The following is a 14,143-nucleotide window of genomic DNA, read 5'->3' as shown; positions in this document are numbered from 1 at the left end:
TACTTTATGCTTTCTGTAAACACAAAAGATGGCAAAGAGTAGCAGGACACTATGAGAGGCATTTGCATGCTCCCTGAAGGAGATACTTCAAGGTCTTTGCTGGCCTAGAAGGCTTCAGCCAGGATGCGAAGGGTGGAGGGGCTGCTGCTTTGTGGACTGGGCTGATCTGGAATCTTGCTGAGCTCCTGTCTTCCAGTTCATTGGGTTTTTCCATTAGGATTTTACGTCTTTTCACGTTGATTTTGTACTATTTAATTCCTGAGTTCCTAACAGTCCCACTTACAACAGTCCAACTTCTTTCTGCATTTTACCCTTCTCACCTTGCAAGGGTCAACTCTGTTCTTTCTCACAACTTAGCAATTTCCCCGTGAGTCTGAGCCAAAGATGTGCAGCTGCCCTGTGTCAGAGCTCAGCCTTGGATCCGACAGCTGGACCCTCTGGGTAGGGGAGCTGAGGGTGGCAAACCAGCTGATGTTCAGGTCCTTCTCCGTAGTAGTCGAGAGTTGATTCTGTTGTACTGAAGAGGCTTTTCTGTTCTTATTGAACCTACACAGTAGAACTGAAATAGCCAGGTCTATGTAAGTTGGATGAGGGTTTTTGAGAAATAAGCTAAGTGGATGCTAGAATTTCATATGGTTACATGTTACTTATAAATGGAAAACTTAACTGGTTTATAGCTATTTAATCTACAAAATCTTGGTTTGGTTCAAATTGTATTACTGTGTAGTAAGAAATTCTTTGCCCATGTTACTAGCTGCTTTTCAGCATTCGGGGAAAGTAGCCTTTCCTTTCACATATTTTTCGGGTATGCCATCTGTAACTTAGACATCAGCTTTTCGGTTAAAAAGGAATGTATAGGGCTTTTATCTGTAACCACCCTCCCCTTGCCTCTAGTCTGGTGCCCCACGTTGGGCACCAAATAGGACTGTCATGGTTTAACCCTAGTGTGCAGCTAAGCACCACACGGCTGCTTGCTCACTTCCTCTTCCACAGGATGGCGGGGGGAGAATTGGAAGGGTAAAAGTGAGAAAACTTGTGGGTTGAGATAAAGACAGATGAATCATTTTTTTAAAAAAACTGTAGGTTAAAAAATCCCCAAATTACAAAGAGAGAGGAAAATAAAACCCAAGCAAAAAAAAGTGATGCAAAAGAAAATAATTGCTCACCACCAACCGACTGCTGCCCAGCCAGTCCCCAAGCAACAGCAGCCCCTGCCAGACCTCCCTCCCTCCCTCCCTCTCCCCCAGTTTTGTTGCTGAGCGTGACATCCTATGGACTGGAATATCCCTTTGGTCAGTTGGGGTCAGCTGTCCCGGCTGTGTCCCCTCCCAGCTTCTTGTGCACCCCCAGCCTACTCGCTGGTGGGGTGGGGTGAGAAGCTGAAAAGGCCTTGAGGCTGTGTAAGCACTGCTCAGCAGTAACTAAAACATCCCTGTGTTATCAACGCTGTTTTCAGCACAAATCCAAAACACAGCCCCATCCAAGGGCTGTTGGATGTGAAGAAATTTAACTCTGTCCCAGGTGAAAGTGACAGAAAAGTTGTACTGCTTCTTTTGCAATACGGGCACAGTATATAGAGCCTTTCTTTGTACTGAAATGTTGAAGAGTACTTTGATGCAGTTTGGATAGAAAACAGTAAAACAGCTAAAGTAAACAGCTAAAAGTAAACATCTGAGATGCAAAACCCTGGCTGTGCTGAGGGGCTAATGAGCTGGTCTGAATGCATTCAGGTGCTCCATGTGTTTCTCTTCTCTGACTAAAGTGAGCGTGACCTCTAAATGTTTTGTACTTCTAAAACCAATGAGTTGTTAACACCCTTACTAGTTGTCCTATGCCTTAAGTCCAGAGTCAGAAGGCAAATTTCTACAAACACCTCTTGTAGTGGAGGCAATACTTGTTTACATTTACAACGTGGATGAAATTGAATCCGTGCCATAGATGACATTAGTAACATTTACAACAATTACATGTTTTTATTTCATACTCTTTTCCATCTTTACTTTCTATTTCAATTATTTGTATGTACATGCTTTCATTTTAGCCTCTAAGTTGTTATTTACAGGTGCAGGTGATTTTAAAAAGGCTAATACTATGCTAGAGGTGTAAATTATGTTTCCTCTTTCTCAGCTGACAGTTTTAAAAGATAGATCTTTTCAGTGTTTGCTGTTTATCAAATTCCAAAAGGATCTGCAAAAAAGCAGCAAGGGCCTAGTCCGAAAAAAGAAAAACCTGAGGCACTTGAATTAAGGTGTTGACTTTTCTTAAGTCGATGGAATCCAGAGGCTTGAAACTGAAACTAAGTGACTTCAGGCTAGAAATTAGCCCAGCAAAGTTAGTTAACTATAGGAGTGGTTGCCCAGGGCATGGGGTGGATTTTCTAGCGCTAACTGATGAGAAGGTGCATCTTAAGTGGAAGGCAGGAGCCAGGGGCAGGAATAGCTGGATCAGGTGCAGAGGCATCGGTCACGCAAGAAGCCAGAGGAGGTGATCACAGTCATCCTTCTTGACCTTAAAAGTCTGCCAATGCAGGGCTTCACCAGGGGCTTCTCTTTTCGTAAGGAAAGGGACAAAAGAGGAATTATAGCTCAGGACAGTTGCCTTTTTGTTTTTGTGAGGGCAGTACCTGGGGAACTGTAGGGGAAGGCCCAATGAAGGCTGAACACTGGCACGGACCTTGAGTTATGTGTTGACCCAGCAACATGTAATTTTGCGTGATGAAAGGTGCTGGAGTACCCAGGAGGCAGGGCAGGCTGAGCAACCTTCCTGCTTTTTCTCTGAGCTCTGAAATCCACAGCAGAGCTTTTTAGCTGAAGGGAGGTCCCCAGGAGATGGTGCACACTATGCATCTCCCTGTACACCCACATGGCTCTGGGGAGTGCACCTGAATGCCTGTACTCTCGTTAGAGAGGACAAATTGCTCTTTTAAAGCTCCAGTGCCACTGCCCCGCAAACGTGCAAGTTTTCCACCTTCCTGTGCCCTCCTCCCCCTCCTTTCCAAAAAGCCCTCTCACCCCACATCCAGCGTCTCAGTGGAAGATGCACTGTCTCCCTTTGGAACAAAAGCAGATCTTGGAGAGCAAGAGTCCTGCTGTGCCCTCTGATGGCTGTAAAGAGGACAAAGTCCACAACAGGAGACTTTATCTCCTGCCTCCTTTCCTAGCTCTGTCAGCAGATAGATGTAGGAGCAGTTCTGACTGAGTTCCACTGCATCTGTGAAATGTTCACTTTTCCTTAGGAGTACTGCCCCTTTCCTTTAGACAGAGAAACACATTTAAGAACGAGGGGTTTGAACGTGCTCCAGGCTGGAATACCTATAGATGCCATACCATGACTGGCCAGTTTAAAGATGAATCTACAATTCAGATCTGTTTAAACACTGGCCTCCAAATGAACTACTGAGTCCAAAAACCCCAGACCTTGGAGCACACTCATGTGAGCAAGTAGCGCAGGTGGCATCCAGATCTGGATGTTGCAGCTTGATCCCGTCTCAGCCCTGTAGCTTTAGGGAGCCTGCTGGAGCATCTGTGGAGGCTGGTAGAAAGCCAGTGACTAATGTGTCTGGGGTCTTTGGAGCAGATCACAAGGAAAGGCAAGGCTCTACCTTCTTTAGGTCTCACAGGGAGTGATCGTCACTTGTGGAACTGAAATAAAGTAAATAAATCGAAAGATGCCCTGGGAACAGGTGTGATCCACGGCCAGAAGAGTCCTGAGTACTCTGAGCAGCCTCCCTGCTCACACCACCTCCCTTCTCCCCTGCGTCTGCAGCTCCTGCTCCATCCCCCAGCCCTGCTCACTTGCGTTGCAGGTGTACCTCTGTGCTAACACAGCGGCTCGCTAACAGCTTTGCTCTCTGTCCTCAGGGAAGAAAGAAGACTCGAAATGGAATTCATAGCAGTGACAGCACTGGTTTAAGGTAAAGCAGTTGGGATGACTCCTCTTTCCCCAGCCATTTCCAGCTAATAAGGATTTTGTCACTGTGACTGCCCTCAGCTTTGTGAACTGCCACTCCACAACCACCCTTGCGGGGGTGTGGGGGGGTGTGTGCATTGCTTTCCCACACAGTCCTGAGGCACCGCTTCAGATCGGGAAACTAATGGCAGTCCATGTCTCTCCTTCACAGGAAAGGGGCATGAGGCTTGCCCCTGGCTCTGCTCTGATGTCGGAGCACAGCTGGCAAACAAGGGCAATGGGAAGCCTCCAGAAGCTGAAGAAATCTAATAACCAGGACTTCAACCACCTGCAAGCCTTGCGTCTGGCCAAGGACTGCTTTTTGAGGATGCCACCTTCCCCACTCACGTCAGCTCCATCGGTCCCAGCCTGCTCTTGGAAGACAAGCTGTGTCAATACAGTGGAAGAGGCCAATACTGGAATTTATGCCGGATGGGGTGTTTCATAGCCCAGCTGCCGAATGGGAGTGCTGATGGCCAGGTGCTAAAAGCCTTCACCTTGGGGGACGAGATCTGTGCAAAGCAGGGAAGCAGAACCCAAGGGGCTCACTGGGAGCACAACGCTACAAGGCGGGATCCTTGCTGTGGGACATATGCAGGGAAGAAAAACTCTGTGACATCAGTGACTCCACTGGGTACATTTTTCTAGGAATTTTGCTTCCTCCTGTGAACTTGACTAGAACTAGTGTTCCCACTTTGATCTGCTTCTAGATGACAAATCTGAAAAGCTGTCAAGTTCTCTTAAAGACCTCTGATTTCTGTAATCGAAGCCACCGATTCAGCAATAGCTATTTTAAAGGAATCGGGACAAGGCATGAGATGAAATACCTTTGTCTGCTGAATGCCGGTTGCAGTTTAATAGGCTGTTGTCCTCTTTATCTGGCATATGGGTGTTTAAATTGGGAGGTGGAATCAAACTGTCAGCTCTGTTATCCTAGGAGCTAATTGAGGGAATCTTTCCGTGGTCAGACTGCACTGCTGCCTAGCATTGGCTGCTGGTGCAGGTACTGGATTAGCCACACACTGCTGCCCTTCTGCTGGGTTTTGCTGAGTGCAGCGCTCCTGCCTGGGGCCTTTGGCTTCCCTGGGCTGGAACAAACCCATTCATCTCCCCGTAGGCAACTCCCCAGAGTGTAGAGACAGTAACTGCAAGAATGTAGAGGCAGAACAAGAAAACTAGAGGAGATTTATTACTGAAAACAGGAAACACTTTCTTACTATTATTTATTTCTACAGGAATCTATTTCTAGCTCTGTGACACTGTATCGCGCGGTACCTAGCACCCACACTTCCTCTAGCATACCCCATGTTTGGGTCAAACCCTGTCGCCTGTGTCGTGGTTTAAGCCCAGCTGGCAACTAAGCACCACACAGCCGCTCACTCACTCCCCCCAGGTGGGGTGGGGGAGAGAACCAGAAGAGTAAAAGTGAGAAAACTCGTGGGCTGAGATAAAAACAGTTTAATAGGTAGAGCAAAAGAACACTGCGCGGAGAAGCAAAGCGAAAGAAGGAATTAATTCACCACTTCCCGTCGGCAGGCAGGTGTTCAGCTATCTGCAGGGAAGCAGGGCTCTATCATGCGTAGCGGTTGCTCGGGAAGACAAACGCCATTACTCCGAATGTCCCCCCCTTTCTTCTTCCTCCCCCGGCTTTATATACTGAGCATGATGTCATATGGTATGGAATATCCCTTTGGTCAGTTGGGGTCAGCTGTCCCGGCTGTGTTCCCTCCCAACTTCCCGTGCACCCCCAGCCCACTCGCTGGTGGGGTGGGGTGAGGAGCAGAAAAGGCCTTGGTGCTGTGTGAGCCCTGCTCAGCAGTAACTAAAACATTCCTGCTTTATCAACATTGTTTCCAGCCCAAATCCAAAACACAGCCCCATACAATCCAAAACACAGCCCCCATACTAGCTCCTATGAAGAAAGTTAACCGCATCCCAGCCAAAACCAGCACATTCTCCACCCCTTATTCCATACCATTTACATCATGCTCAGGTCTCACACCATCCAAAACGTTCTCATTCCCTATCATCGCCCTTCCCATCCTTTGATATAGTACACAGATATCCTTCCCTTAGTCTATGGACCACCCCGGTGAAATATTTGTAAAATGTCCATAAATGTCCATTGAGTTCATGTAGTCCATAACTTTGGGCTCCATCTGTTATGGTGGTCACTCAGGAGAGAAGAGGTGTTGTATTGCATGGAGTTATTGGGCACCACAGCTAGCTCAGGTCGGGTCACTGCTGCACTTGCACTGCTTCTTGTAAGGCTTGTCCTCAATTGGTTCAGGTGGTTCCTGCTATAGTAGTTCCTGTAACATATAACTCAAATCATGGATTAGTTTCACCCAGAATTAAATTACCTTGAGGTACACACTGGACTTCCCCATTCTTCTGCATTACCCACCAAGTGCACCCAGGTCCTTGAGCAAAAACAACCCCGCGAATAGGTTTACCTTTTCCTGAGGAAGGAATAACCCAGACTGTTTTTCCCAGCAAGTTCCTTATATGTACTACGGGAATCTTATCTCCTTCCACAGTGCGCAGGGGTTTTGATTGGGCAGGGCCAGGTCGACTGGCAGAGCCTCTAGTGTTAACTAGCCAAGTGGCTTCTGCTAAATGTGTATCCCAATGCTTAAATGTCCCAGCACCCATTGCTTTCAGTGTAGTTTTTAATATTGCGTTGTATCGTTCAATTTTCCCGGAGGCTGGTGCATGGTAGGGGATGTGATACACCCAGTCAATGCCATGCTCCTTGGCCCAGGTGTTAATGAGGTTGTTTCGGAAATGAGTCCCGTTGTCTGATTCAATTCTTTCAGGGGTGCCGTGTCGCCATAAAATTTGCTTTTCAAGGCCCAAGATAGTGTTCCGGGCAGTGGCATGGGTCACGGGGTATGTTTCCATCCATCCGGTAGTTGCTTCCACCATTGTAAGCACATGCTGCTTCCCGTGGCGGGTTCGTGGTAGTGTGATATAATCAACCTGCCAGGCTTCCCCGTATTGATATTTCAGCCATCGTCCTCTATACCAAAAAGGCTTCAGCCGCTTAGCTTGTTTGATTATGGCACATGTTTCACATTCATGGATAACCTGTGCAATGGCATCAATAGTCAAGTCCACCCCTCGATCACGAGCCCATTTGTATGTTGCATCCCTTCCTAAATGTCCTGATGTGTCATGGGCCCATCGAGCTATAAATAGCTCACCCTTATGTTCCCAATCCAGATCCACCTGAGCCACTTCAATTCTAGCAGCTTGGTCCACCCGCTCATTGTTTCGATGTTCTTCAGTGGCACGACTCTTGGGTATGTGAGCATCTATATGACGTACTTTTACAACCAGGTTCTCTACCCGAGCAGCAATATCTTGCCATAATTCAGCAGCCCAGATGGCCTTACCTCTGCGCTGCCAGTTGCTCTGCTTCCATTGCTGTAGCCACCCCCACAGGGCATTTGCCACCATCCATGAGTCCGTATAGAGATAAAGTACTGGCCATTTCCCTCGTTCAGCAATATCTAAAGCCAGCTGAATGGCTTTCACCTCTGCAAACTGACTTGATTCACCTTGTCCTTCAGCAGTTTCTGCAACTTGTCGCGTAGGACTCCACACAGCAGCTTTCCACCTTCGATGTTTTCCCACAATACGACAGGATCCATCTGTAAACAGGGCATATTGCTTCTCAGTCTCTGATAATTCATTATACAGAGGGGCCTCTTCAGCACGAGTCACCTCCTCTGGTGACAGTCCGAAGTTTCGGCCCTCTGGCCAGTCCATGATCACTTCCAGGATTCCCGGGCGGTCGGGGTTTCCCATCCGAGCTCGTTGCGTTATCAGTGCAACCCACTTACTCCATGTAGCATCAGTTGCGTGATGCGTAGAGGGGATCTTCCCTTTGAACATCCAGCCCAGCACAGGCAATCGAGGGGCCAAAAGGAGCTGTGCTTCAGTACCAACTACTTCCGAAGCAGCTCGAATTCCTTCATATGCTGCTAATATTTCTTTTTCAGTTGGAGTGTAACGGGCTTCAGATCCCCTATATCCCCGGCTCCAAAACCCTAGAGGCCGACCTCGAGTCTCCCCAGGTGCTTTCTGCCAGAGCCTCCAGGTGGGGCCGTTATCCCCGGCTGAGGTGTAAAGTACATTTTTCACATCTTGTCCTGTCCGGACTGGCCCAAGCGCTACTGCACGAACTATCTCCTGTTTAATTTGTTCAAAGGCTTGCTGCTGTTCAGGGCCCCATTCAAAGTCGTTCTTCTTCCGGGTCACTCGATAGAGAGGGCTTACGATCAGACTATAACTTGGAATATGCATTCTCCAGAAACCCACAACACCTAAGAAAGCTTGTGTTTCCTTTTTGTTAGTTGGTGGAGACATGGCTGTTATTTTATTGATCACATCCATTGGGATATGACGACGCCCATCCTGCCATTTTATTCCTAAAAACTGAATTTCCTGTGCAGGCCCTTTGACCTTACTTTGTTTTATAGCAAAACCAGCTTTCAGGAGAATCTGGATTATTCTTCTCCCCTTCTCAAACACTTCCTCCACTGTGTTGCCCCACACAATGATGTCATCAATATACTGCAGGTGTTCAGGAGCTTCGCCTTGTTCCAGTGCACTCTGTATCAGCCCATGACAAATGGTAGGACTATGTTTCCACCCCTGGGGCAGTCGATTCCAGGTGTACTGGATACCCCTCCATGTGAAAGCAAACTGTGGCCTGCACTCTGCTGCCAGAGGGATCGAGAAAAACGCATTGGCGATATCTATTGTTGCATACCATTTGGCAGCCTTTGACTCCAGTTCATACTGAAGTTCTAGCATGTCTGGTACGGCAGCACTCAGCGGCGGTGTGACTTCGTTCAGGCCTCGATAGTCCACTGTTAACCGCCACTCTCCGTTAGATTTTTGCACAGGCCATATGGGACTATTAAAGGGTGAATGAGTCTTACTGATCACTCCTTGACTTTCCAGTTGACGGATCAAGTTGTGGATGGGAACCAGGGAGTCTCGATTGGTGCGATATTGTCGCCGATGCACTGTCATGGTAGCAATTGGCACCTGCTGTTCTTTAACTTGCAGCAACCCCACCACAGAAGGATCCTCTGAGAGACCAGGCAAGCTAGACAGCTGTTTAATTTCCTCCGTATTCAAAGCAGCTATACCAAAAGCCCATCGATACCCTTTTGGGTCTCTGAAGTACCCTCTCCTGAGACAGTCTATGCCAAGGATGCATGGAGCCTCTGGACCAGTCACAACAGGGTGCTTTTGCCACTCATTCCCAGTTAGGCTTACTTCAGCCTCCAACACAGACAGTTCTTGGGATCCCCCTGTCACTCCAGAAATACAGATGGATTCCGCCCCCTTGTAATCTGATGGAATTAGAGTACACTGTGCACCGGTGTCCACTAGAGCTTTATACTCCTGTGGGGCTGATGTGCCAGGCCATCGAATCCACACAGTCCAGTAAACTCGGTTGTCCCTTTCCTCCGCCTGGCCGAAGGCAGGGCCCCTCTACTCCTGGTCTGAGTCTTCATTACTTGGTTTTTGTACGTGCATAACAGAAGTCCCTTCATCAGGATCAAAAGTACCGTCAGCCCTTCTACTTTGTCCAACAGACACTGGAGCAGTCATTTTTCTGGACGGATGCTTTTTAGCTGTTGTTTTTCCTTGCAATTCCTGCACCCGAGCTTCTAGTCTCCAGGTAGGTTGACCATCCCACTTCCTCATGTCCTCCCCCTGGTCACGCAGGAAGAACCACAGGGTTGCACGTGGTGTGCGCCAGCGGTACCCTTTCGCCTGAACAGGGAAAAGTTGACTCTTAATAGCCGAGGCTCTGGTTGGAGTGGATGAGGAAAACCTACCCTTCTCAGCTTGCTCAAACATGTTTTGAGTCAGTCTGTGTCTGTCCACAGCCGAGACACAAGCACACATGGAGGGAGCAAGGTTATCTTCGTATTCTCGGAGTTGCCTGGCCAGTTCATCTATAGTTGGTGCCTCAATGTCTGTCCAGTTCATTATCGCCAGGGTGTGGGTGTAAGACGTTGCTGCATTCCGTACAAACTTGCGCCACATGGACCGTGTGCATTGGATTTCATCCGGGTCTTTGCATGCGTGGTCATTATAGATTACCTCCAACACGGCTAATTCCCTTAGATACTGGATGCCCCCCTCGATGTTGGTCCATTTCCTTCGAGAGTTCGCAAGTTCTTCCTTGAAGGGATACCTGTCCTTCACACTTGATAGGAGTCGCTGCCAAAGACTGAGGACTCCTGCCTTTTTTCCAATACCTTTGTCAATGGCCTTGTCCTTAGCAAGCGATCCCAGCTGCCGGGCTTCTTTACCCTCCAATTCCTGACTACTGGCCCCAATATCCCAGCATCGAAGTAACCAGCTGAGAATTAGCTCACCTGGTTGACGGCTGAAATCTTTTCGCATGTCTCGTAGCTCACTTAGGGATAGGGAGCGGGTGGTTTCCGTTTCATTGATTATCTCAGTATCTTCGTCCTGTTCCTGTGGCTGCTCTGCTGCAGAAGAGGCTGCCTCTTCTGATTCTTTTTCCCTCTTAGGAGAAGCTTCTTCATCCCTTACTAAACGAGCTGATTTCCGCTTCCACTGTTTCTTTTTAGTTATAGGGGCGACGGATACAGTGCCTGATTTATTTCCCCTCTCTTCTCCCTGAGGGTGCTGCATAGTATCAAGCAGTGTTTGGTAGATGCTGGCGAGGGCCCAGCACAGCGCGGTAAGTTGTGCCTCTCTGGAGTAGCCATGGCATTTTTTTTTTTCAAACATTCTACCACTTCATCAGGATCCTGTAATTGTTCAGGGGTGAAAGTCCAGATCATTGGAGGTGAGAAGTTCTCTAGATACCTGCCCATATTCCTAAATTGCTTGTTGACCTTAGAGAAAACTGAAGCAATATGTCTAAGGAATATCAATAGAAGTATTTTAACTGCCCAAGGATGTTCAAGGTACTGAGAGGTCATTGTCATGAGGGAGACAACATCACAGAAGAAGGAAGCAAGGGTGCTGTTCTGTATTTCCTCCAAAAAAAAAAACTCTCAGAAGAAGGAGTATAATTGTTAAGTATCTCCACGAGATGGTACCCAAAATACAGTAATGGCTTCAGCCCAGAGACCAAACACCAGATTATCCAGCTCAAGGTCAGCGTTTTGAAAACAAATCTTCCAGGCAAAATGTCACTAATTACTGCAGAGCAGAGCATACTGAAAAAGCGCAGGCCAATCTTTAACAGATATAGCAAAAAGAAGATCATGGTGCAAATTAAACAGACTAATGTTGACCTATAACTTTTAAAGGATAGAAGTTCTGTTGAATCTGTTATTATCTCAAACCCTTCGAGCCCCACGTTGGGCGCCAAAAAGGACTGTCGTGGTTTAAGCCCAGCTGGCAACTAAGCACCACACAGCCGCTCACTCACTCCCCCCAGGTGGGGTGGGGGAGAGAACCAGAAGAGTAAAAGTGAGAAAACTCGTGGGCTGAGATAAAAACAGTTTAATAGGTAGAGCAAAAGAACACTGCGCGGAGAAGCAAAGCGAAAGAAGGAATTAATTCACCACTTCCCGTCGGCAGGCAGGTGTTCAGCTATCTGCAGGGAAGCAGGGCTCTATCACGCGTAGCGGTTGCTCGGGAAGACAAACGCCATTACTCCGAATGTCCCCCCCTTTCTTCTTCCTCCCCCGGCTTTATATACTGAGCATGATGTCATATGGTATGGAATATCCCTTTGGTCAGTTGGGGTCAGCTGTCCCGGCTGTGTCCCCTCCCAACTTCCCGTGCACCCCCAGCCCACTCGCTGGTGGGGTGGGGTGAGGAGCAGAAAAGGCCTTGGTGCTGTGTGAGCCCTGCTCAACAGTAACTAAAACATTCCTGCTTTATCAACATTGTTTCCAGCCCAAATCCAAAACACAGCCCCATACAATCCAAAACACAGCCCCATACTAGCTGCTATGAAGAAAGTTAACCCCATCCCAGCCAAAACCAGCACAGCCTGCAACTGCACTATTTGGAAGGCAGGTAGAAGTAGAGCAATGAGGATGCGCTGGAGCTTGGCAGTGAGGTGGCCTTGGCGTAGAAACAGCAGAAGCTGCTGCCAGCATGGACGTTGAAAGCCATGGGTCACTGCAGGGAAGCAGGCTAGCCCAGGGAGCCTGCATAGCTGCTAAATGTGGATGCCCGGATGGAAAGGCAGGAAGCCCCAGCTCTGGTGTCAACAGACTGTTTGGGACAGGACGTAAAACATGGTGTGGTGAAGTGGCAGATGAGCAGAAGCAGCGCCCTGGACATCAGCTGGGGTGTGGCTGTGGTGTTGTGGTGATAAGGATGGGGCCGGAGCCTTGAACTTCTCCCTGTCCTCTGCTGCAGCAGGGCCTGAAAGTGTCATAGACGCTGTGTGCGCAGATGTACGGGCACTTCCCATCTGGGTGGTTGCTTCAGCTTATTAGGTGTGGACTTGCTGGGTGCAAATGTCTGGATGTCCTCCTGTGGAGCTGCTGCAAAGGGTTGGTTCTCGTATGCAGAAGCAGCTCCCACCGCAGGCTGGATATCTGGGCTTCTGCTCAGGTGGCCTTCCTTAAAATCCGGGTCCAGTAGGGATGCAGCTGGTGCTCTGTTTTTTACACCAGCACTTGGCTGGCCCAAATCACAGCTGTTGGAAACAAACTAGAAGATTGATTTCTCTGAACACACAATGAAGCGCTAGCCCTTTTCTAGCTACCAAAGCACCCTAGTCCTTTCCGTATGTGATTTAAATACCTGATACGGTTCAATATAAAAGTTAGGAAGAGAAGAATGGGTCTTTGGACAGAGTGGTACTTTGCTTGCAGTAAGGGTGTGAAGGTGCTGTGCTGTACAGCGTGACACCAGCACAGCCACGCTGAAGGCAAAAGAGGACGCCCTGTAAAACAGGGACAGACGTGGCTCTGCTCCCTCTTTCAGGTACCCATGGTGTAACCCTGCAGACAGCTCGTGGAAAGAGCCCCTTGGAGCACCTCCTGCCTCGCAGACCTCAGAGCAGGCGCTGGCTGAAACACGTGCAAGTTGCCTGTTGTGTGTGTAATGCCCATTAAAATTCCTTGTTACGACTCTCTCCCGGTGCGTGGGCACTGCAGCTGCAGTTCACTGATGTTGGACCTTCCTTTCGAGGGAAGGTGCAGGGCAGGAGCAAGGCGGAGAGCTGGAAGCCAGCGGTGAGGTGTGTCCAGGAGGTGAAATGGGACATCGCGGGTGCGCAGCCGCTCGGCTCCTGGGAGTCTCTGCAGGTGTTGTTGAGCAGCAACCTCGTCAGGTGAGGTCGGGAAGGGTGTGGGGTGGGACTCCGGACAAAACTGGGGCTATAAATGAGAAACTGGGAGCTTTGACCTTGGGAACTGCACTGTGGCTGAGTGGAGGTGAGGGAGGGTGGGAGCCGTGCGAAAGTGCTTGGGGTTTTTGTGTGTGCTGATGATTTTGTCTGTTCCTGACAGCTGGGTGCAGAGCTTTGGTCCCGACGGCCTCGCCGCCCTGCCGGATGTCTTAAAAAAGGTCCAGGAGGAGAAAGACGCTGCAGGATGAGGAGTTGATCAAGTGGGCATCATCGCTGAGTGCCTGCCATAGCTTCTGGAAAGCCACAGGGCTCGTTGCTGCTCCGTGCTCTCCCTGGCTTTCCTGGCACAGCCCCACAGACATGGAGCTCTGCGTCCGTTTCTGTTTCCAGGGTTCTTAATCTTCCTGTCTCTTTCACCTCCCCATGATTGTTCTCCCTGTGTGTTCAGCGGGGTGGCCGTCCTGGTCCCAGGGTGCAAGGAGAATGGCTGGTGACCACATCAGTGGTGCACACCACAACACTGTGGTGAGGCTGGGGAAGAGCCTCAGGTCCCTGGTGACTGCAGACGATTTTCCTATGCAGGATTCTTACTGTGTTTGTATATGGTGTGGTTATGTGAGGAGGGAAAGAAATACCAGTTCAGTGTGGTACAGCCAGGGAGGGAGGGAAAAGGAACGAGGAGCAGGGCAGGTTGCTCGTGTGGGGAGGAGGCAGTGGTTTGTTTGGGGGCTTAAAGATCTCTTCTGAGATGGAGATGGGGCTGTGTGTGCTTGGGATTGAGCTGAGGGATTCCTGTGAGTAGGGGGGGCAATTGATAGCAGTGTGAATCTTGGCTGTATTGGAATTCAGTCTGGTGGTTTCCTGCATCAA

At 49.0% G+C, this 14,143-nt stretch overlaps 1 protein-coding gene across 1 annotated transcript in view; it reads left to right on the top strand.

Annotated features, from left to right (window-relative positions):
- The window catches only part of LOC132317896 (maestro heat-like repeat-containing protein family member 2B), a 52,346-nt gene that overhangs the window by 36,020 nt on the left and 2,183 nt on the right, over nucleotides 1-14,143 (top strand). The window contains exon 32 of the mRNA XM_059823402.1: nucleotides 13,080-13,255. Coding sequence (XP_059679385.1) covers nucleotides 13,080-13,255 — 176 coding nt within the window. The remainder of the gene's footprint in view (nucleotides 1-13,079; nucleotides 13,256-14,143) is intronic.

Source organism: Gavia stellata, chromosome 12, assembly GCF_030936135.1.
Source record: "Gavia stellata isolate bGavSte3 chromosome 12, bGavSte3.hap2, whole genome shotgun sequence".
NCBI lineage: Eukaryota > Metazoa > Chordata > Aves > Gaviiformes > Gaviidae > Gavia > Gavia stellata.
The sequence above is the reverse complement of the archived record's forward strand: the minus strand, read 5'-3'. Positions and strand labels throughout refer to the sequence as shown.